Source organism: Grampus griseus (assembly GCF_964374135.1).
Source record: "Grampus griseus genome assembly, chromosome: 20".
Classification (NCBI taxonomy): domain Eukaryota; kingdom Metazoa; phylum Chordata; class Mammalia; order Artiodactyla; family Delphinidae; genus Grampus; species Grampus griseus.
The window spans coordinates 51595718-51616372 of record NC_139014.1 but is presented as its reverse complement, the minus strand read 5'-3'; the positions used below and the strand labels follow the sequence as shown (position 1 = coordinate 51616372).

At 58.1% G+C, this 20655-nt stretch overlaps 1 protein-coding gene across 2 annotated transcripts in view; it reads left to right on the top strand.

Moving 5' to 3' along the window:
• ABR (ABR activator of RhoGEF and GTPase) overlaps positions 1-20655 on the top strand; it is a gene marked incomplete at its 5' end in the record, with an annotated part of 92674 nt that overhangs the window by 67159 nt on the left and 4860 nt on the right. For both annotated transcript variants that reach the window (XM_082678749.1, XM_082678750.1), the window contains 5 exons: positions 16037-16096; positions 16355-16464; positions 17158-17297; positions 18364-18498; positions 19780-19885. In XM_082678749.1, coding sequence (XP_082534875.1) covers positions 16037-16096; positions 16355-16464; positions 17158-17297; positions 18364-18498; positions 19780-19885 — 551 coding nt within the window. The remainder of the gene's footprint in view (positions 1-16036; positions 16097-16354; positions 16465-17157; positions 17298-18363; positions 18499-19779; positions 19886-20655) is intronic.

Here is a 20655-nt window from a genome sequence, read left to right as displayed (position 1 = left end):
ACCATGTGTCTGCAGCAGGTGAACGTGGTTAGCAATTATAATGGCACCTTACCGGCCAGTTACACAACCAGCACTTGCCCATTAGCTGAGGGATGCAGAGCAAAGCCAGGGAGGGTGATCCTTTTTTCTCTTTTGGCCCATGCCAACCCCTCCTCCAGGAAGCCTTCCCTGATTCTCTCTGGCTAGAATTTTCCTCTCCTTTCTCTCAGCTTTCGTGGCACTTGATCTGTGCTGTTCTTGCGGCATAAGACTGGGTTTCTTGAGGGCAAAAATGATGCTTTGTCCATCTGGGTGTGACGTGTGGTAGGTGCACGATTGGTAAATGCCAGATGCGTGAATGCCTTTCTGCCTCCTGTTAAGAGGTGTTTAAGCCTTTGTCTCCTCTCCTCTTTTGGGTTGTCAGCTTTGTCAAGCACAGCCTTTTGATTCATCTTTGTGATTCCCCAGCCCCTATCCAGGGTTGGGCACATAGCCAGGCCCTCAGTCAGTACCTCTTGAATGAAATCACTGGGATGAAGAGGTGAAGACCACAGGAATGGGTGAACCCTTGGAGGAGGTGGGTTTTGTGCAGCTGGTGGGGGCAGCTGCTGGCCACTCATGGGGCTGGAGGGAGATTCTCTTCAGAGGTGGCCCCCAGGTGCCCTGGGAGAACAGGTCAGGGATGGGTCAAGAAGGGTGGCTCAGGCCCCGGCTGGGCAGGGGACACAGGCATGTCCCTGCCTTGGTGGGTCTCCCCGTCCCACTCAGGGGTTACTGGGAAAACGGTTGTGGCTCTGCCCCACTTAGCTGCACTGGCTTTGGGCAACTTTAGCTCAGGTAGCAGGAGGCTCTGTGCAGCCTTGGCGGCGCCCAGCCCTGTCTGCACTGTGCAGAAGCAGGTGTGGAGCATGAAGCCCTAGAAGAGATGGGGCTGGCCCAGCCACCCTGCAGGGACCACCAGAGTCCAGCAGAGTTCCAGGACTCCACGTTCACCTCCAGGCAGAAGGCAGCACAGGACCAGACCCTGCCACACTGGGATATCACAGTGGTGAGGGCCTAGCCAGACCTCTGTTCGTGGCCTGGCCCAGGCTGGTCTGGGCAAGTGGCTTAGCTTCTCTATACCCTTAGTTTCCTCAGATGGAAAAATGGGGATGTGAGGACATACTTCCTCAGGTTGGGGGAGCAGTGAGTGAGGTACTCCAAGCGGAGGGTTAGCGTGGTGCCTGTCGCATAGTAAGCTCGGTGAAGGGCGTCTCTTGTCATGATCAAGGCTTGGCTCCCTCTGTGGTGAAGCCGCCCCTTTCTGCAAAAGCACCGCGGGCTCTGATGATAAACCCCAAGACGTGTGCGCTGGTTGAGATTCAGCAGGTGCATTCCAGACGCCAGGGGCTGCTTCTGGGCCCCGACCCACCTGCCCTGGTGGCCTGACCCACCTCTTTTCCCCGAATCCAGAGAACCAGCCACACTTCAGTGGTTGTGAGCACCAGGGCCTTTGGAGAAGGCCTGTCACTAGCCAGCTGCAGTTCTGTGACCTCAGGCGAGAACTTCATCTCGCTGAGCCCCAGTCCTCACAACTCTAAACAATACCACCAACGGCACAGAAGTCGCAAGGCTTCAACGCCAGCAGATACTTGAACACCCTTTGCATGGGACCCGGCTCACGGTTGGCACTGCGAAAATACTGGTTTCCTTCCTCCCCCCATGCCAAACTCTACAGGGTGTGATGCCTGGGCACCTCTGGGGTGTGTGGACCCTAATCATCTGGGGTTCAGGCCTTTCTCTGTTCTCCAAACACCGGACACTGACTTGTTACCTTGTGAAATGAACATTCATCAACCTGAGAGTCAAGAACAAGTTCTTAGTTCTCTATCCCAAGGCACCCAGCACAGAGTGGCTTTTGTTGCCATTCTGTCAGTGGACGTCCTCTGCCCCCAGCAGCACAGCCCTTTTTTTGGCTTTTCTGGTGAAGGGCACCAGTGATGGTTAGAAGTGGCCCGTGAGAGGAGCACCTCTTGCTGGGCATCTGTAACCCGTGTCGTCCTTGGATTTTTTTGCTCATGTCCCCAGAGAAGGTCCATAGTAGCTGATTCCCTCTGGGGCTGCTAAAGCCCAGGAGGTTGCCCAGCTAGGGGTCTTCTTTATCCTTTACACAGGAGTCCACGCGGGTCGGGCCCTGTCACTGAGTTGGCATTGAGGGAGGCATCTGGGGCAGGAGTAGAACCCCGGGGCAGGACTGGTCCTCTGCCCGGGACAGGGGCAGCTGTTGATGGCTCCTGGCCCTGAGCCCTGGGCTCTGCAGACCCCCTCTGGCTTCCCCCAGCCTCCCGCAGACACCCCAGCAGCGAGGCGCCGCCTGGTGGGGAAGGGGTTAACCAGGGCTCTAGAGGGGAAGGGCCTGGCTGGTTGTGCTGCTTGTCAAACTTACTTAAGGAGGGGCTGGAGGGAGGGCCGAAAGATGGGTGTGGAGGAGGCCCAGCCTGCCAAGAGTTAAAACCGGGAGGTTGGGTGTTTTGGAGGGGGCAGCCTCTCGCGCCTCTTTTGAGTCACTTCCTCCACTGGGGGGGGGGCTGGGGGCGGGGGCTCCCCGGCAGCCTCGGGCGCTGTGCCGCGCGCTCGGGGCTGGCCTCCCGCTAGCCTGGCCGGGACCAGCGAGCCGCTGCTGCTCCAGCGGTGTCTCCGGGGAGGGAGGACGCAGAGGGAGGAGAAAGCGGAGCCCCGCACCATGCGCTTCCCTGCCCGGCTCGAGTAACAGTCCCGGCGGCTGGCTGAGGCTGCGCCCGCTCCCACCCTCCCTCCAGCGGCTCCGGAGCCCCGGCGGCCCGCGCCTCCCCGCCTCCCCGCCTCCCCGTCCCCGGAGCTGAGCTGGCCCCGCGGGCAGGCTCGCCGTCGGGTCGGGCTTTGCCGCTGCCGCCGGCATGACAGACGTCCTGCCTCAGCCCGACTGCAGCTTGAAGGCGGTGTGCGAGCCCCTGGAGCGCTGCTGCCTGGACCCGCTGGAGGAGCCGGGGAGCAAGCGGCCCCCCAACACCGGCGTGCGGCTCTGGGGCCGCGTGCGCAGCAAGCTCCTCCGCCAGAAGGTGCCCGAGGGGCTCGAGGGGTCGGCGAGGGTGGGCGAGAGGGACTGAGGGGGGCGGGGGGCCTGCTGGGGCTCTGGGCGGCCCCTTCTCGGAGCTCACTGCGCCTCCTACCTGACTGAGGGACCCTGGGACAGAGGCTGGGGTAAGCTGGGGTTGGCTCTCAGTGGCCTTAACGTGATGATTAACGCTGTTGCTACCCCAGCCTCCGAGCCCCGCTCTCTCTGCCTCTGTCCCTGTCTCAGGAAGAGGGGGGCTGTCTCCTGTGGGAGAGGACTGCCTGCCTGCTTTCTGCGCCTCTGCGGGTAGAAATATGAACAGATGGGGCGAGGGGCTCCTGGGTCTCAGTTTCCCCTACAGCGCCCAGCCCAAGCCCGACCCCCTGCGTCCAGTGGCCGCCCCTTCTGCAGAGGGGCACCGGCAGAAGCACCTCAGTACCACCGGCCGTGTGAGGTTTCTTTGGGGTTGTGGGGAGCTGGCGGTGCTGCCGGGTCTGGGGGCTATAGGCTACCTCTTCAGGGACCACCCAGAGGCCTGCTGGCCCAGTGCTAGTCAGGCACCAGGCAACTCAGTCAGTGTGCCAGGGGTTTCCTGACCCAGCAGGCAGCTCAGACCAAGCTGAGCCAGGGCAGACTGCCCATCCTGCCTGCCGCCCCAGACCTGGGCGGGGATGAAAGTCTCAGATAGAAGCTGACTGTCCTGCAGCTGGGCAGGCTGCCGCAGGGCTGGCTTTGGGCCCTGGCATTGGGCGTCTGAGGAGGAGCCAGGCCATCGCCTAGCACACAGTGAGCGCTTGGTAACCGTAGACCAGATTAACCACCTAAGCAAATGTCGCAGGGTGCCCGTCCCGGCTGGCCAGGGCCATGCCTGTCCTTCGAGGTAGTGATAGCAGAGGCTTGGCTAGTCTGTGCTGCTGGGGGGGATTTACAGGCTCTCCCGTGGGGGCCCGAGGGGGGTCCCTCTGCGCAGGTCCTCACTGCCAGCCAGCGTAGAGGCTCCTGGCACCTGCAAGAGGATGTGATCTGGGGCCCGTTGTCTCCTTATCTACTTTCATCCTCTTCCAACGGGGCATACGTGACCTCCCAGCGGGGACAGCAGTCCTGGAAAGTGCTGGGCAGGGCAGCAACTTGAGCTGTCCTGCATTGGCCCCTGTGTCACCTTCAGCCTCTCTAGGGACGAGGCTAGCAGAGCCCTGCTGGCCTCAGCTGCTACCAGAGCCCCTCTGTGCTGAGGCAGCTGTCTGTGCCCGGCAGCCCGGAGCCATCCCCTGCCTGTACCCCCTTCCCAACCCCTGCTGAGGCCAGCAGACACCAGCCCAAAGCTCATTGTCCATTTCCAGACGTAGAGGTTGGCGAGAAAGTGACCCAGCAGGTTCCTGGCCCAGTCCCAGCCAAACAGAGTCCTTCCGGTTTACCTGCCCCTTTGCTGGGGTTGGGGGGTGGCAGGTAGGGGGCAGTTTTTAAACCTTGAAACTCCAGACTTTCAGTTCTTTTCCCTGGGCATTAGTGACTAGCAAAACCAAGAAGCCGCTTCAGGAATCCTTTAGCCAGCTTCACCTCTGGTGGCGTCTGACACTTCTGTGTCTGATGGTGCCCTCTGGGCAAGAGTGGCAGGCCAGCCAGGCTCTGGGCTGCTGAGCTGATTGGCATCAATGCAACTGCAGGGTGGCTGTGGCGCTGGGATGCTCTATGCGGCGGGTGATTCAGTCCTCTAGCTCCTGCTGTGTTGCAAAGTATGTTGGTGTCACAGACACAAGGGTCTGTACCGTGGGTGACAGAGGGACATTCATTCACCCTGCTGTGCCTGCCTTGCTCTGCCCGGGGTTGGTGGGGGAGCAGGCAGGCTTGTGGAGCCAGACCCGCTGCCCACCTCCCTTCTTTCCCCAGCTGCATTAACCTATTTTTTTTCAGTGCAGCAGACTCACTGCCAGACGAGGGGGTTGGGATCAGGCAGCAGCTTAGGTGGGTGGGGGAAGGGTGCCAGGTACTGCCCAGCCTGACAGGAGGGGTCACCTCATTAACTCCTCATTTAACTTTGCCACAAGGATGTGATGCTGTGGATGCCTGAGACACCTGTGGCCCTCCTGCTGCCACTTAACTAAAGATTCGTGAAGCCTGGAGGGGGGCGTATGTGAGCCATCTGGGGACCCCGTGCTCGGGCCGAAGAATCTGTTTGAATGGAGAAAGCCCAGTGTTAGCCTGTGGAGCCTCTGGCCCCAGGAGTCTGCGCTTGCTGGAAGAGGGGCAGTAGGGACCACTCACAGGCTCTCCTTTGGGTCCTCAGTGGGGGGCTCTGTTTGGGGTTGTGCTTGTCCCCGAGGAGAGTCCTGGGGCTGAAGCCTCACTCCAGACTCTGACTTGGCAGTTGGCTTGTTGTGCAAGCATTGAGCAGAGGGGACACGTGGCATTTGAGTTTGTGGGTTCTGCCAGTGCTCTCAGCGTTTAACCTCACATTTCTGCTTTCCTTGTCCTTTTTCTTGGCTTTAAATCACACTCAAGACCAGGCTCAGTGCCTGGTCTTCCTCCCGTCCTGCCTGTTTCTAGATCCTTAGGTTGCACTTGGGAGGGAGAAGGACTGAACGAGGAATCCCATCCCTCCCCCACAAAGTGTCCAAAGGTTTTAATGGGGTCACGTGGGAGCCAGAGAGGCTAGGAGTGCCCCAGGGAAGCAGCGGCCAGGCCAGAAGTTTTTGTCTCTGGGCAGCGGGGATGGGGAGGGACAGGAATCCATGCCCCTACTGTTGCCCTGCAGCCAAGGTGAAGACGTCCAGACCCAGAACAGGCCAGATACTGGCTGGAGGTAGGGACTCAGGCTGAACTGGCAGGGACTCAGGCTGAACTGGCAGGGTCCAGGGGAGTGGGGGAGAGTTGAGGATGGTTCCTGATGACCTTGCCTCTGCTTCGAGGGGTTGCCACATGGGTCTGGGAATTCCCCACCACCCAAGAGCTTCTCTCAGGAAACCAGAGGCCAGCAGGGTGAATTGAGATGTTTCCTGCTGAGCTCCAGGACGAGTCCACCTGCTCTGAGGTGGGCTTTGCTCCCCTCTACTTCTAGGGAAGGTCAGAGGTGCAACCCAAAGAAAGACAGGATGGGGAGCCCTCTTTGGGCCACTAGTCTGGGGAGCCTAGGGTTCAGGAGGGTCCCTTTCTTTGTCATCTTGATCGCAACTGCAGGACAGCTCCAGACCCCTCCCAGAGTGTGTAATATAACCTGACAGTTTCCTAACAGGTAGCATCAGGTATGCAAACCATGTGCCTGTCCCCAGGGCTCAGTCGGCCATTCACTGGCTGTTCCAGGCATTGAGGGTAGAAGGGTGCCGGGGTATAGAGGGATGTCTTGGGCTCATTTACTTTCACTTCATCATCTGGCTCTGGGCATCAAGAAAGATCTTGAAACCTTATTAGACGCCAATAGATACCTCTCCTGCCCCGGCTGCCCACCTCTCTTCCCTACCCCCTTTCTCCCACCCTGCCCCCCATCACCTTATTTACCAGAGGGAAGGGACCTGCATCCTGTCTTCACCATTCACATGCCCATTCACACCCCTGTAGCGATCCCTCAGCTGTCGGAAGCGGACAGTAGTGCCTCTCCGCGGGGCTGGAGACCCCTGCGGCCAGCCATTTCCTCCCTGGCCTCTGTGTGGGCCAGGACTGTGACCGGGCTGGCTGGCTGGGGGCTTGGAAGGGGGAGTAGTGAGACCTCCCTGCATCCCTGCAGCCAGCATAGGTACTCCCTAGAGGGAGAGGATCTTACTCCTGGAGCCACACGGGTGGCCTCCTGACCCCCCCCCCCCCGTTCCCTACTTCTCCACTAAGCTGGCTCCCAAGAGGCCTGTTTGATTCCACAGAGCAGGAGTCCTCGACTCTGAGAATGTGATGACAGTTATGGAGCTCCACCCAGACCCAGAGCCACGCATATGCACAAACTGTATGCTGTTTCAGGGGGGGTCACGGATACCCAGGTAGGAACCCGTGCTCTGAGTGCACTTGGCAAGCTGCTGTTTCTTGGCGCCTGGGGAGGTTAGAAGGGGCATCGGCCCTCTCCAGCATCTCTGTGGTCCACAGGTGGCTTGGCCAGGCAGCCATGCTGGGCTTGGTGCCCCAGCTTTTGGTTGGCCTTGGACCAGGGAGAGCTGACCCTGCCAGTTCTGCCCAAGGCCAGTGGTGCAGGACTCTCCAGAGGCCGTGAAGGCCCAGGAGGGCAGACGTTTTGGAAAGAGCCCAGCAACTTCTGCAGGTGCCGGTGTGGCGGAGTTACCAGGCGCTGGTCAGGGCGCCCAAGTCTGAAAGGCCCAGCCCTCTGCTGAGTGGCCTTGCTGGATGCCCAGGTTGTCAGGAGCCGGTCCGCAGGTGCTATTTTGGCTTCCTTTTCCCCATCAAATCGTGCTGGGAGTTGGAAAGATGTTCGTGTTCTGACAGCTCCCTTGCACCCAAAGGAACACACGTCCCCGTGCCTGGAACTTGCCTGCCCAGTCCCCGGGAGAAAGCCAGAGTCCGTCCTGGATCCCAGTAAGGCTTAGACTAAGGCCCCATTGTCCTTGGTCCCCCAAGGTGGGCCTAGAGAGGGAAGTGACCGTGGGAGCTGCTGGTGGGAGTCTGCTGCAGAGAGGCTGGGAGGGCCCTGTAGCCCCACGGTGATTTCACCAATTCTGCTTTGGTTGAGAGAGAGTGGAACTCATGCCTGAGCCAGAAGGTGGAACCATCTTTCTCCTGGACAGTGACCCCAGCCAGGGTGGGTGCCTCAGATGGGCACAGCCAGAGCAGCGACAGCCACAGCTCCCCTTCCCATCAGACACCTGAATGCCCCCCTGTGTGCTCTGGCCTCCTCCTTGGAGCGCCCCACCTCCTCTCAGGCTGGTGTAGCCTAGGAGGCCAGAGAAGGAAGGGCACTGGGCTGGTAGGAGTCAAGAGGCCTCGTTTTTCTAATCCTGAGTCTACGGTCTTAACTTGCTGTGTGACCTTGGGCAGATCGCTTCACCTCTCTGGTTCTCTGGCATCAGTATAATGAAGGAGCTGAACAGGATGATCTCCTAGATCCAGTTCATATGATGATTTTGGCCACGTCTCAAGATTCCTACGCCTAAGCCTTAAACTCTCAACATGCTGGGAAAGTCTGGGTGGAAGAGGTCACAGGGCTGCCCCTGGGCCACGGCCAGCCATTCACTGAGCACGGGAGGAGAGAGGCGAGCAGGCATGTGGGGCTTCTCGACCCCTGTCCCGAACGAAGGGCATTGCTTTCTCCAGCCTGCATAACCCACTTTGTTCATTTGGTCTCTGAATATGTCGATGGCGCATCTTCGTGTGCCGGGCTCTCCAGAGGCAGCCCAGGCAGAGGCCGTGCTCTCAGGGAACTTGCTGTCCATAGGAGGGTCGGGCAATAAATGAGATCATTTTATGCTGCACAAGTACTGCAGGAAGATAAAATTGGGTAGCAGATCAGATAATAAAGCAGAGGGGAGAGGCCTTGCTTGAAGAGATAATTCTGAACTAAGATTTCAGTGACAAAAAGGATTCTTGAAAGATCCGGGGACAATGCCTTCCAGGCAGAGGTGAAAACCCCGCAGCCTGGGGGGACCGTGGTGTGTTCAGAGGCAGGCAGAGGCTGTGTGGAGCATAGGAAGTGACCTCGGACAGAGGGGGCGGCAGCCTTAATCTGAGTGCAGCGGGAAGCCACTGGGGAGTTTAAGCCCAGTTTTAGTGATGCTGACATGTTTTGATCCGGTGCTGAGTACCAGGCATCATTCTTAGCTCATGATGTGAGTTAGGTGATAACCCACGAGGTGCTGTTAGGCTCAGAGGGTGACACGATGAGGTCCCACTGAGCGGCTTAGTGCAGGAAGTGCTTTTAGCCATCATGCCCCCCGCCAAGGAGGAGGCCCAGGGCCCACTCGGGTTTGCGGCTATCTCTTGGTTGTCTGGGTGGTCATGGGGCCCCACTGGGGTCAAGGCTGCGTGCCCTCGATGGGGAGCTTCCGGGGGTGTAGAACCCAGCCTAGCAAGCTGTGCACAGAAATGGGCCCGCACGTGGGGCCTGGGAAGAGCCCACCAAGAGGCCCCTCAGAGCGGGTACGGGCAGTGGGTTTGCCGAGCCACATTCTCACCAGCAGGCTCTGCGCCCAGACGGTGTTCCTGGCCTGGGCAGGGAGCATGAATTCAGCTTCAGAGAAGGACTTTCATAATTCTTACCAAACCACGGTAAGTCTGGAGGGAGGCCACTGAGCCCACGGCAGTCCTAAAGGCCCTTGGCCTTTCTTTCCGTGGCAGCTGCATGAGACTTCCCGGTCATACCTGGGGGAGCCCCTCGCTTGGGACTTTGACCTCTAAGGTGGCCCCTTCCCTTTGGGGACAGGGCTGCTGGGGGCTGCCCCTGTGTTGCTTTAGCCCTGACCAGTCCCTTTCCCGAGAGTGACCCTGTGCTCGTCAGCTGGTGGCCCTGAGCTGGGCGGGACAGCTTGCTGGCTGTTGGTTTGAGGCCTGGCTCTGGGGTGAAGTCTCCAAGCCGGGCAGGCCGTGGAGGGCAGGCCAACTCTGGGGAAGACGGGTCCCCGGGGCTTGGGGCAAGACGGGCCCTCTCCCAGTTCTGTCTGCAGCTGTGCCGGCCCGAGGGCTAAAAGCGTGGCGGCACAGAGGAGGCTGAGCCCTGGAATGCAGGGCGCTGCGGGGGCAGGTCACAGTGGGTTCTACAGGGCTAACCTGGCTTCAGTAAACGCCTCATTCAGAGCTGCTAAACCCTTCCCATACGTGGGCCTCAGGGAACTGCACAGTTCCGGGGGGCAGGGAGGCAAGCAGAGGCTAAGTGGCCTCATCCCGGTGCCTGGAAGGACAGTGTGCGCAGGCCTTCCGTGTGGCTGTCCTGGAGAGGGTGCCCGACCCTGCAGGGCCAGGGCTGCAGGGACAGAGCTTGCTTGACCTTATGGTGGGGGGGCCCGGCCCCTGGGAAAATGGGCTCAGTTTACTGAGGCTGACCTTGGTCTCCCCTCAACCAGCTGCTGAGCTAGAAGCCAGGATACAGGCCCCAGCGCCCCCTCCCACTCCGCCCTGCCTCTCTTGAGTTTCTCTCAAGCGGCCACGTTGACGGAACCCTCCAGTACCCTTCCCGGGGCGGGGGGGAGGGGGGCAGGCTCTTGGCAGTGCCCTGTTTGTTCCCCCAGTTGCCAGCCCTACCGTGCCTCTCAGGCCTGTGGTCTGCCCCAGTGACAGGCTGGCTTTGGTGTCCCAAGGGGACCAGCCCAGAGCATGTGCATGCACTTGGGGGAGGGCAGGAGAAGGCCAGCCGGGGCCGCCACCGTGGCCACTGACCTGGGAGCCACAGGAAATGTCCCCCCGTCAGACAAAACACCCGGCTCAGGGCCTGGTCTCCACGGCCCAGCGCTCAGCCTCCGGCCGGGTCCCCAAAACACAGCCACACCTCTGCCTTCTATTCGGTGTCCTGTTCACCTGTGAGGGTGACAACTTCAGCTATACTATGGTTTACTGCACTTAGTTTTTATCAGCCCCCAAAACAACTCTGGGCTTCGAGTGAAGTCCATGCCACCAACCCAGGACAGGCCCAGGATGCCAGGCCCCAGGCCCAGAGGGCAGAGGGTAGAGCAGTGCTCAACGAAAGAAAGAGTGGGACCAGGCCCAAGAGGGACAGGAGGTCAGGAGTCGTGCACAAGGAGGTGGGCTTCCTCAGGGCCTGTGCTGTGGAAATGACAGTGTGAGGTTTTGAGGGAAGAGGCTCAGCGCCAAGGGGCCACAGGGTGGGAAAGTGGGGTCTGGGAGCCCTTGGGAGCCCAGGTGAATACTGTTTTCACGGGTCCCTGTCACCCGCAAGCCCCCGTGTTACCTCCCAAAGTAACTGTGCCGCTGCTCTGTGTTCTGTGCTGGGACCATAGCTGCCGGTTGTGACAGGTTATCCCACACTGACCCCTCCTTGTGGATTGAGCCCCCGTGAGGGCCCACAGGGAGGGGCGAGCTGCGTGGCGGAGGGAGTGTGGGATGGTGGGAGGACCGTGCCCACGATCCAAAGGACTCTGTCACCTACTAGGGGGAGCAGGAAGGGGGCCCCCAAACTCGCTGGTGCCTCCGAAATCCCAAGCACTAGGAAGTAGCCGTGAACAGCTCTGGAGCCAGAGAGGAGAACATTAGGGTCTCCTGCCCCAGGCTGGGGAGAAACGGGTGGGAGGAAGGGCTTAGACCCCTCAGAAGAGACCCCTGAGGACATTCCTGAAGCAAAGGCCGCACCCACCACCTGGGGGGTGTTTGGGTGCACATAGAGCATCCTCCCCTGGCCTCAGGGCCTCAAATCCTCTCAGCCCCCTGCAAGACTGGGGAGCCCATTTCCTGTCCTAGATGTGAGGCTGCCGAGGCCCAGGAACGTGAGGCAGCCTCCCAGCCACCTGCCAGATTCTCTCTCAGACGCTGTGGACTCCTTGCCTGGGTTGCAGGATTCCCAGCGGGGGCCCAGGATGTTGTCGCAGGGGACCTGGGGTGTTCTCTCGGGGACATCAGTCCCGGAGGGCAGCGGCTTCTCCACAGGAGAGGTCTGAACGTGCAGCCGTGACCTGACCAGGTCTAAATGCAAAGGCAAGAAGGACAGAATCGAGCTGCTCCCAGAGGCTGCGTCCAACCACTCGTTTGTAACTTTCTCCGGGATGTTCTATGGCCTGCTTCTGTCTCCTGCCTGTGCTCCTCGGGGGGAGCCCCACTGCGTTTTTGTTACCTGTGTGGTGAAGGAGGGGCCCCTCTTGGGGGGTTTCCCCAGCCTGGCCTTTCGCAGCCCCATCTGTGTCACTACCTCAGGTGATCTGGTATCCCCCTGGTACCTGGTCCCCAGGCGGGGGGGCACAGCACCTATCGGCTGGGACTGGAGGGTGAGCGGTCAGGTGTTCCTGTCCACTGACATCCAGGGAGCTGGTTCCTCCACCCCCAGCGCTAATCTAATCAGGAAATAGCAAAGTCCACATTTCCCAGGGGTTATAAATAACCACAGCAATTCAGACAGCATTATTCCTCTGGAAAACGTGCCATGTCCCTCTCTACTCTGCACCCTCCCTTCTCTGTATTTAAATGACATCCTGAAATAGACTTGGTTTCTGGAGGCTGCTGGCCTCCTGGGAGACAGGGCTTCATTGTCAGGGCACCGAGGGGCTGGGCAGGCCTCCCCACGTGGGTGGCAGGGCCGCACCTGCAGACGGGATTTGGCATAGGGCGGTGGCAGGACTCACAGTAAAACACGACAGTGCCACCTTACCCAGACCTGGCCTCAGACAGGCTGAAACAAGAGCAAACTGTGCAGGGGACGGGGTCCTAGCGTGGCAGGGAGGCAGAGGGGAACTGAAGGTTCCTGAGGCCTGGAGTTATCTCGGAAGGCTTTCTGGAAGAAGCAGGGCTAGGATTAGGCCTTAGCATCAGGGCTTGCTAAGGCCCTGTCTCAGATGTTCCCAGGAAAATGTAGGGTTGCTACTTGGCAGCTGGAATAGAAGTGATGGGGAGGGAAGGAATGAAAGAATCGTACTGGGGTTGGCCTGCCAGCACCCAGGTCAGCCTGTGGGGCCAGGCCGTGGAGGGCCGATGTCTCCTTTCTAGATAAATAATGATCACAGCAGCTGCCTTGCAAGAGGCAAGGATGCCAGGCTAGGTGCAGTACACCCAGCTGGGCTGGGTAGGATCTTGCAGGCTTAGCTGGGGCGAGTCAGGGATACTTGATTTTGTACCCCAGCTCTCACTGCCTAGATGTGGAGCACTGGGCAAACTCCTCATTCTCTTTAAGCCTTGGTGTCTCATCTGTAGAAGGGGAGCAGCTAGAAAGGCTTACACCTCATGGGCTTGTTATGATGATTGATTGAGATGCTGTATGTCAGCGGTTTGTCATAGAGCCAGACTTACAGGAAATAGCTCACCACACATCAGTCGCTGTTACTATTTTCCATAGCAACACTCTGAGGCAGGTATGGACACCCCTGTAGGGAAATTGAGGTGCCAGGAGGTTAAGTGACTTACCCACATTCACACAGTTGAGTGGAAGAGTGAACATTTGGACCCAGGTCGGTCTGACTCTCATTCCCTGCACTTTCCCCACTTGGGCTATGTCCACATAGCACTCAAGGGCCCAGGGAGGGACCACTGGCTCAGTCCACAGGAGGTGCCAGGTCATGGGAGGCTGGGGCAGGGGAGGGGCACTAGGGGCCAGGACCACAGAATTGGCCTGAGGCTTATGCTGATGACTGGAGAGAGCTGCATTAGAAGCAGGTGGTCATTCCAGAATGTGTGTCCCAAGGTAGTATCTGCCCCAGTTGACGAAGAGCAGTGGAGATCTCTCTACTCCAGGTGGCCACTGCTCGAGGTCAGGGCTGGGGACAGACCAAGGCCCTGTGTCCAAGACCCAGGATTCAGGAGGGGATGAAGGAAGTGGAAGGAGCAGCCTGTGCCACAGGCCTGGTGAGGGTTGGGACAAAAAGTTTAGGGGAGGAAGGTTTCAGGGGCCCAGTAGGACTTGGCCCCGAGCCTTGTAGAATAGAGTCGGGGCAGCAGCCGGGCTGTGAGTCCCACACGCTTCCCTAGCATGTTTGAGGAGGTGTTCAGTCCTCTCCACACCACTCTCCCTCTGTCCTGTTCTCCAGGCTGGGCCTGGGCCCAGATGGAGGGCCCAGACCCTGTCGGAGGCTTGGGTGCCCCCTGTCCCCAGCGGGTGTGTGGGTGATAGAAGGTGCGGGGGTCTTACCTTGAGCTGTAAGAAGCACCAGGGCCCAGCCCACCCTGGACTGACTCGGGTCCAGCTTTCCTTTGTGGCGAGGGGCCTGTTAGAGCAGCAGTGTTCAGACTATGGTGCACATGCCCTGGGGCTGCAGAGACGGTCCAGGGGTATGAGGGCAGAAGAGTTTTAAAGCATTCAGCTTGCAGATCCTCAGCTCCCGCCAGAGCTATTGCCAAAAAGCGACCCGCCAGAGAAGGGCCTTGCACCACCACCTCCCTCTGCAGCGGAGCCCGAGGCTTCCTGGGGGACTCGGCTCAGGGCTCCCAGGCCTCCTGGGTGGCAACAGAGGGGCCACTTGAAGTGCTGATGTAGGAGCTGAGAAAGTAAAAGACTCTAAAAGCTGGGTTTCCGACCCTTTCACAAGTCACGTGGTTTCCAGTTCTTTCTTTCCACAAAAGTAATGGAAATGGTCAGCTGAGATCATTTAAGATAAATATTGCTAATAGGTATCTATGCAATTTAAAGCAAATACAGAGGAAAGAGGTTCAGCCCCATCTACTGTATGTGAACAAGATGTTTCATCCTTTACATCTTTAAACACCAAACCAAGGGACTTCCCTGGCGGTCCAGTGGTTAAGACTCCACGCTTCCTCTGCAGGGGGCATGGGTTCTATCCCTGGTTGGGGAAATAAAATCCCACAAGCTGTACTGTGCGGCCAGGGTAAAAAAAAAAAAAAAACCAAGATCTTTAAGCAGTACTAAATGCTAATTAAATCATGTCACTCCCTGGGTAAAAATCTTGGTGGAGTCTCATTAGAATAAAACTTTAATTAAAAAAATGAAATAAAAATTAAAACAGTATTGATGCTAAAACCCCATTTCACCCTAGCAAATATTTGTATACATACATTGAACTAAAACAGAAAAAATGCTCTACCCATCTCATTAAGTGATGCAATTCCACCAGGATGGTACTTTGCTGCTGAATATTTATTAAAATTTGTACTGTGTTGGTCAAATTTTTTATTATGTCCTGCTAATCGTTGTAATAACTAACCCAGAACATGTTTCGAACATTTGGAGCCTAGTGGTCTCAGGAGATCTTTCATTTCCATTTATACAGACATTTTTGTTGAAGCAAAATATAATAGGGTGAGGAATAAAAGACTTTAAAAAAGAAAAATGCAAACTAGGGCATAATTCTTTGGGAGAAATAGACTAGAAACACAAAATCAAAGAGAAAAAGGAACGTTGCAGGGTTTCTACAAGGGAAAGAAGAACTTGTTTATGTGTTTTTTAAATGGATGATGGTGGATATCAAATCACTATGGAATTTGGATTCCACTAAATACATTTAAAAGAATGATGTAACAGTTTTATTTTAAGATGTAAATATTTACATTATTCTGGAAATTATATTCTTTGCAGCTATTTAAACTTGCTCTGGAAATATTCACATGTTGACTTAAGAATGTGCCAGGGTGTGCACTGTTTTTCCAGATTACTTTACGGATGCACAGGGAAAACAGTTTGAAGGCCACTGAACCAGAGAAACAGAGTCCCGTTTGATCACCTGTGGATGTCTCTGCGCTTCCCCCTGCCATCTCCACTTCCCTGGGGCTCCTGCCCAGTTTGGGGGCCTCCTCTACAGAGTGTTTGCTTTCTGGGAGACCAGCCATTTACCCGTTACCTTACTGAGTCTTCACGACAGTCCAGCAAGGCAGGTTCTTTACTGGCTGCAGTGAACAGATGAAACAAATGAGGTTTAGCAAGGTGAAAACTTCCCAACGTCACACAGTCGGCAGTGGCAGAGCTGGGATTCAGACCCAGGGCTCTTCACCTCTATGTGGCACCGCCTCCCGTTCGCCACCTCCAGGTACACGGGCTACGTCCCCTGCTGTCAACTCCAGTTCAGGAAGTTGAGCAAGTTGCTGATGGTTTGTGAGCCTCGGTTTCTGCATCTGTGAAATGGGGTGATAATACCCGTCTCGCAGGGTGGGGTCAGGAGTGAATGAGAGGTGATGGGTGAATGTGCCTAAGAGCGCACCCCACCTCCCTCCCAGAGTGGGGGCAGTCCTGCACTAGCCAGGGCAGGAGGGGCCTGGGGGCTGGAGCCCCCTGAAGGACTGATGTCAAGAGAAGCATCAGCCCCCAGTTCCATCTTCCTGACCTTTTAGCCAACTTCTGAGCTGTGGCTGAGCAGCAGGGAGAGCTCTGGCTTGGTCTCAGCTGTCATCTCTCTCTCTCTCTCTCTCTCTCTCTCTCTCTCTCTCTCTCTCTCTCACGTTCTCTTTCTTTCTTTGCAGCTGGATCCACAAACTGTAGAAACGAAGAACTGGCACACAGATGTGATTGAGATGAATGGGGTGAGCCCAGAGAGATAGGAAGTGTCTGCACAGTGGGTGGGCAGCCTGGCCTCTGCTGGTGCCCTGGGGGGGCTGTCGGACCCCCGCCTCCTTAGCCCAGCCCCTCCCCCCTCTCCTCTGCCTCCACCCCTCTCGCTCCCACCCTGTAGGTGTTTCAGGGAGCCCTGGGTGGGAGAGGTAGCCCTTGTTTGCAGTCCTGGGGGGCACTCCTTGGGCACTCATGCCCTGGGGGATTGTACCTGCCTTGCCCCCAACCAGATCAAAGTGGAATTCTCCATGAAATTCACCAGCCGAGACATGAGCCTGAAGAGGACCCCGTCCAAAAAGCAGACCGGCGTCTTCGGTGTGAAGATCAGCGTGGTGACCAAGTAGGTGCTGCGCCCGGGGTCCCTGCCAGCCCTGCCCTCCAGGCCCCCCGCCCTTGTCTGGCCCCTCGACAATCACTTTCCAGTTCAACAGTCACCACGGCCAGTTTGGAGGGCAAAAGTGGCCTGCAGAGGTGTGTTCTCTGCCTCACACGATGCTTTAGAAATAAATGAGCTAGCACTTAAGCATTGGGAGACTGCACATGAAGATCCCGGATGGTCAGCTTCTTGTAATAGGTGGGAAGGTCTGACACCTGTAGGCCCGTGTCTTGGTGTGACGGTGGCAGGCTGGAATCCAGGAGTGGCTGCTCCTTGGGAGAGGGCACCCTTCAGCCCCCCTGCCCTCCCCTTGTCTCCAGGACCTGGCCCACCCCCCTCTGTAGGTAACCTGCTGGGTGTCCCCAAAGCATTTGAATCTGAGCCCTCTGTTCTGAGGAACACTCTTTCTTTAGTCTTTGGGTTGATCTCCTAAAACTTCCTCCCTCCCACCTTTGTCCCCTGCTGTCCCTCAGCTGCAGGCAGGCTGTTGGGGGGTAGGGTGGCGTGGCCTCTTTCTCAGCCCTCTCCTTGCCCCCCCACCTCCTGATCCCAGAAGCCAGAGCTCTCTAAGGCCAAGGTTTGCAGAGAAGGGGTACATATAGCTATCACTGGGGGGCTCCCTCCATCCTCCGTCCCCTCACATCCCCTCCCTACCAGGCGGGAGCGCTCCAAGGTGCCCTACATCGTCCGGCAGTGCGTGGAGGAGGTGGAGAAGAGGGGCATCGAGGAGGTTGGCATCTACCGGATATCAGGGGTGGCCACAGACATCCAGGCGCTGAAGGCCGTCTTTGATGCCAGTGAGTCTGGGAGGCCCAGCTGGGCAGCAACGGGGAGGGGGCGCTCCGGCAGGCTCGTGGGGCTGGGAGGAGAGCGCAGCAGAAGCGGGAGGCTTCTCCACGGAGAGGCCTCCACGAGCCAATGGCAGAGGAGCCTCGGTCTGTGAACTACAGCCCAGCATGGCATGGGGTGATCCCCTGCCCTCCAATCTCTTCTCCATTGCTACAGATTAGGAAGCTGAGCCTCAGAGAGGCCAAGTCACTTGCCCAGGATTACTCAGTATATAGGCTTTGAGCCTGATTTAAACTCAGATCTTTCGGCTTCTAGAGTCTGTGTTCCTGGCTCCCTGGTGCCCAGTGGGCTGCAGGGAAACTAAAGGGTTTTGAGCCTGGGTTGGCTGACACGGGCACCTCCACCTTCTCCCAGGCCCCCAGTGCCCTCTGGGAGGGGCATTGCTGCCTCTCGCTTTGACTGTGGGCTCCTTGGTGGTGGTGCCTGACCTTTCTGGTTCTTTCCCCCATCTCGCCATTCAGGCTGCAGCAACAGCACACCCAGTAGTCAGGACACCTGAACTGGCCGGGCAGTGCTGATTCCATGGGAGCTGAGAGGGGGCCTGGTGGGTGTCCCTGGGCAGCTGCCCGGCAGACGTGTTCGGGGAGCCTGGGGTGGGGAGCTGGGGACGTGCTGGCACACGGCTCCTCTGTGCCACCTGGAAGCTGAGGCTTTGTCGGAACATGATTTTAGGTACAAAAAAATGCACAGCGCCTTCCAGAGAGGGGCTTAGCCGTGGGGCGATTCCAGTTGGAAGGAGGGCGTGTGACACGTGGCGTGAGTGTGGCTCCAGGACTCTGGACGACGATCTATGCTCCCCTCCCCCCACGGAGCTGAGTCACAGGCCACCTGTGGACACTACCTACATCCTGCCATTCCTGGGGAGAGCAGACCAGAGACAGCGTAGGGGTGTCCCGGGCAAGCTGTCTCAGGATGGATAGAGGGACGGAACAGGGCTACCTGCCCAGCTGAGGGCTGCGTGGGGGCGGAGGTGGCTCAGCCAGCACAGCCCCTGACCTCCCGTCTCCCCTACAGACAACAAGGACATCCTGCTGATGCTGAGTGACATGGACATCAACGCCATCGCTGGCACCCTCAAGCTATACTTCCGGGAGCTGCCCGAGCCCCTCCTCACCGACCGACTTTACCCAGCCTTCATGGAGGGCATCGGTGAGCCTCCAGTGGGGGCCTGAGGGCTGGGCTGAGCCAGGCCTCCCTGACCAGTAAAGAGTGAGAGAGGAGGGCTTCCCTGGTGGCGCGGTGGTTGAGAGTCCGCCTGCCGATGCAGGAGACACGGGTTCGTGCCCCGGTCCGGGAAGATCCCACATGCCGCGGAGCGGCTGTGCCCGTGAGCCATGGCCGCTGAGCCTGCGTGTCCGGAGCCTGTGCTCCGCAACGGGAGAGGCCACAACAGTGAGAGGCCCGCGTACCGCAAAAAAAAAAGAGCGAGAGAGGAGATCTGTGGCTTCCCTTGCTTGTTGATCTGCCCACTGCACAGGGCCGTGTGGCTGAGTGGCCTGGAGGGCAAGGTGTGGCCTGCTGGGGCCTCATCTGGAGGCTGGACCCTCTCTCCCCTGCCCCTTTCCCGTCTCATCCCTCTGGGCTGCCCTCTGTGCTTCCTCTTTGGACACTGACCTCCTTGCCTAGAAACCCAGGCACCCAGGGAAATCTGCCCTGAGGTGGGTGGTCAGGCGCTGGTGCCCTGGGGCCAAGAAGAAGTGAGCAGGCGTACACTTGACATGGCCTGTACCGAGCCTTCCAAAAGGAGCACTGTCTCATCTCTGACCTATGCCCAGGGTGGGGAGGAAGCTGGGAGCCCTGGCTGGCAGGGCTCCCGGCCTCTACCCACCTGGGCCAAATCCTGGCCTGGGTGCATCCCTCCTGCCTTGTCTTCTCCTGGGTTGGATCACAGGAATGAGGAGCCCATGGAAGGCAGCTCACTGCTGGGCTCCGGCAGCGGAGGTACTTGAAGAAGAACATTCAGGGAATTCCCTGGTGGTCCAGTGGTTAGGACTCTGTGCTCTCACTGCAGAGGGCCTGGTTTCGATCCCCGGTCAGGGAACTAAGATTCCACGAGCCGCGTGGTGCGGCCAAAAAAAAGAGAGAGAGAACATTCATGCCATGACATCACTGTCTTAAACTCAGCCTTACAGTCCAGGTATGGGGAATGGCTCCAGCCCCAAAGGCTTCTGCAGGGAGGGGAAGGACAGTGTCTGCTGAACCACCAGCCTGCCTCCTGGCTGAGTTACAGGTTGTGGTGGGGCCTCCTGTAGGAACCTCCAATAGCCCACTGTTGGGGAAATACCAGGCCCTTCCCTGCAGGGTCTGCTCCCCTGACCCCCTGCAGCCTGGGCTTTCCCGCGGTGTCCCGTAGCCTCCTGACCACAGGGCGCTGGCTAAGGCCTCCCTGCCCAGAGCCGAGCCCCGCCCCAGCCCCTTCTCTCCCCACAGCCCTGTCAGACCCTGCTGCCAAGGAAAACTGCATGATGCACCTGCTCCGCTCCCTGCCAGACCCCAACCTCATCACCTTCCTCTTCCTGCTGGAACACTTGAAAAGGTAATGGGGAGGGGCCCGGTCCAGGGGAGGGGGCAGCTGGGGGGAGGGCACATCCGCTGAGGAACCCACATCCTCCGTGCCTCCAAGTGGGTGCTGGTGTCTGCTGGGACACCATAGCAGGGTGAGAGTTTGCTCTTCACATTCTTGTGTTCACATTCTTCTCTTTTGAGAAATATTTGGGTCCTAATGGCAACCTCGAATACTGGCTAGAGAATGCTTAGAAAGGCAGGGCTAGAGCCAAGGACTGTAGGTGGATTTACAGTCAGTAGGTCATTCGGTCCACTTAGCATTTTTTAAACGGAGTAGGAGGGACAGCCTTGGGGTGCCTATCGTTCTGTTCAGTTACGCACGTTGCGTGTGCTGGATGCTCAGGTCAGACGTGTGTGTGTGTGTGTGCGTGTGCGTGCGTGTGCTTGTGGGTCACAGTCAAAAAAATCTGAAGCCCGCTGGTCTTGACCCACAGCTCATCTAACAGATAGGGAATCTGAGTCCCCAGCCCAGCAGGGACTGCCTGGGGTCAGCAGCAGCTCTGCCCTTAGAAGCCACATCCCCCAGATCCTCAACTACAGCCCTTCCGACCTTCTCCTCTGCTCCCTCCACAGTCAGGTCAAACCAACAGCTGCTCAAGTTATGCCTGCAGCAAAGTTCATACTGGAAGCTAGCCCTGACGGTGACCTTGCACTGACTTTTGAGTCCAGGACTGGTCCCAGGTGTGAGTGGGGAGAAAAAGTCCCCAGGCGTCCCTTAAGTCCATTTGCCACCCGGGACCA